At 55.3% G+C, this 2,500-nt stretch overlaps 1 protein-coding gene across 1 annotated transcript; it reads right to left on the reverse strand.

Annotated features, from left to right (window-relative positions):
• Window positions 1–77: 77 nt before the first annotated feature.
• LOC125034848 (protein odd-skipped-related 2-like) lies at window positions 78–2,136 on the reverse strand. Its single transcript, XM_047626877.1, has 2 exons — window positions 1,333–2,136; window positions 78–761 (listed from the first exon to the last, which is right to left on the reverse strand). Exons 1-2 carry the CDS (start codon window positions 1,536–1,538, stop codon window positions 728–730), a joined length of 240 nt encoding a protein of 79 aa, XP_047482833.1. The 5' UTR covers window positions 1,539–2,136; the 3' UTR covers window positions 78–727.
• Window positions 2,137–2,500: the final 364 nt, after the last annotated feature.

Raw genomic sequence — 2,500 nt, forward strand, 5'->3', positions numbered from 1 at the left:
GCGAGTCTCTTACTCCTGCAAAGTGCGGGGGGGGGGGGGGGGTAAGGTCGGCGTCGTGGGGGGGGGGGGGAGAAAGCGTGGAAGGAGGGGTTGTAAAGGGGGGGATGTGGTAGAGGGGTGGTGGGGGTTAAAAAGGGAAACGGACACGGTTATTAAGCGATTTGTCGCGAGGGGAACTGAGGTTGTCGACGACGTACAATATATATATATATTTATCATTCGGATTTCTACTTAGTTATATACAAGAACTTTTTTCTCCTATTTTTTCTTAAGAGGTGTGATAAATACACACTCCACGGGCTGCCATCACGGCGGGCATTCCCTCCATAACTCACGCATACTTGCATCCTGAGCTCTATGCGATGAAGATGAGTGAGTCGCCGACGTAATAAATCACATTACGCCTTTGACACCGCGAACGACGAGGACCCAACGCGAGGGAGCGGCTTTCAGGCTAGGGCAGAGATTTGGCGAGAGTGGCAGCGGGCTTGAGGGGGAGGGTTCAGGGAGGTTCAAGGGGGGTTCAGGGGTTGAGAGGGTTGAGGCGGCCGGGACGTGAGTAGATTATGGAAATTCTCTATGGCTGAGTTTAGGCGGCGGAGGGACGTGCGAGTGTGTATCCCCGCCGCCTAGGGAGACGAGGCGGCTTATGGGTGGCGAGTGCTTAACCTGGGCGGCTTTGTGGGCGGCAGGGAGGCACGCAGACACGCAGGCACGTCGGCTTTGCTTATGTGGACCTCTTGCTCCCGCCGTGTGTCTCTCTGGAAAAGGAGAGTAGAGTATTAGAATTAAAATTTAAGTCTACAAACTAATCGAATGCTTCACACTTACACTCATAAAAACACACGTGCGCGCACACACACACACACACACACATAAACACACACACGCACACGCGCGAGCACGCATACACACACACAAAGACACATCCCAGATCTACACACACATACACTCCAGCACCCAATACACATTCAGGGAGCGATATATATATTTGTATCTGCTGATAGACGGCGATGAAGAAGACACCGAGAAGGATATAAACAAAGTCCACGGATATTTTGCTTTACACTTTTTGTGAATAATGAATGATTTTCCAAGGAGGTTAATTCGTTAAGAGTAGTTGGAAATACCTTCGTATTGTCCCCCGAATGAAAGTTACTGGTTCGCGTATATGTTGCTTGTCTGAGGATGGCATCGATTTCCACGTGGAAGTTTGTGTTATTAAAAAAACAAGAATTAAAAGGCATCCCTAAGTGAACCTTTGCCTCCATGGTGTTATTAACGGTGACCTATTCTTTGTTGCTAATTAAGAAATCGTCCCCCTTTACTCACCTGTGCATCCTGAGGTGTTCTGAGCGCCTGAAGGTCCTGCCGCAGACGGGGCAGGTGAGGGGCGTGTGAGTTCTCTCGTGCACCAGCAGGAGGTACGCCCGCGGGAATCTCCGCTCACACACACGACACACGTAAGATCTCCCGCCCTCGCGCTTCGTCCGCCGACACACGCGGCCGCCCTCGACCACAGCCATGGCGCCCACCATCACGCCCTACAGTCACGCTGGCACGAGGGACTGCGTTGCCTGACGCAGGTGAAGGCCCGGGAGGAGGCAGAGTCTGTGCTAGGGCGTTCAGGGAAACGAAGCTCCGAGGCAGTTGGATGCTGGGGCGTGATTTGGAAGAGCAGGCGGCTTCACACTCCAGGTGCGCATCCTCATCCCTGCAGCATTCATCGCAGCAGTGCATGAAGTCAAGAGAAGGCATGCTGAGCAAGTGACCAAAAGCTGCTCAAGTGAGCGCCTGTGGCATCGTGATTCACAGTAGACAGTGTAACTGAACCTTCTCCCTAAATCTTTCCGTGGACAGTGTCTCCAGCATACTCTAGCGTCGGGCGGAGGCGCTTAGGGCGCTAAGAAGGGGCGTTTGCAAGATACTGGCACTTAGGGAGGGTGACGTGGTGGCCGCTGGTGCACGCGAAGGCCCCGGCACGTGATGGCCGCACGGTGGCACACGAGTCCGGGCGGAGCAGGGCGAGGCGGAGTTACGTAATCTGGGTAACACGCCGCAGTGTAACAGTCGGGAGGCGTGGGCCACGTGGCCGCTCACTCGACGTGCTGGCTGCGAGGACGTGGGGCACCGAAGCCGTGGTCACCTGTCAGCCGGGCCGGGCGGACTGGCTGGCGGCTGTGGCGTTCCTGCGACCCTGTGCCGCTTCGGGACGTGCCCAGCCTGCGACGCTCACCCCCACCCCCCTTCCCGTCCTCCCTTCCTACCCCTGCGCCCCCCTCGTGTCCTTCCCTCCTCTGCTGGAGGTGCCTTTCCAGTGACGTAGCCTTCTTTCCAGCCCGCGTGTGCCTACTTCGCTTTGTATGTGCCTCTTACTCGGCCTTTGTATTTTGGTTTGTACGAACAATATATCAACTGACGAGTGCATACCACTGCTATAGACGCATATGCACCCGCCCCCCCCGCATAGACACAGCCGTGTAGTAACACTCACACACAC

The sequence above is a fragment of the Penaeus chinensis genome, chromosome 18, assembly GCF_019202785.1.
Source record: "Penaeus chinensis breed Huanghai No. 1 chromosome 18, ASM1920278v2, whole genome shotgun sequence".
Taxonomy (NCBI): domain Eukaryota; kingdom Metazoa; phylum Arthropoda; class Malacostraca; order Decapoda; family Penaeidae; genus Penaeus; species Penaeus chinensis.

Bases quoted from the DNA above. Each gene is read 5' to 3' on its own strand.
- LOC125034848 (XM_047626877.1), bottom strand. From the start codon at position 1,538: ATGGTGGGCGCCATGGCTGTGGTCGAGGGCGGCCGCGTGTGTCGGCGG. The intron at 762-1,332 runs GTGAGTAAAGGG...CTCCTTTTCCAG, and splicing joins GAACACCTCAGGATGCACAG to AGAGACACACGGCGGGAGCA.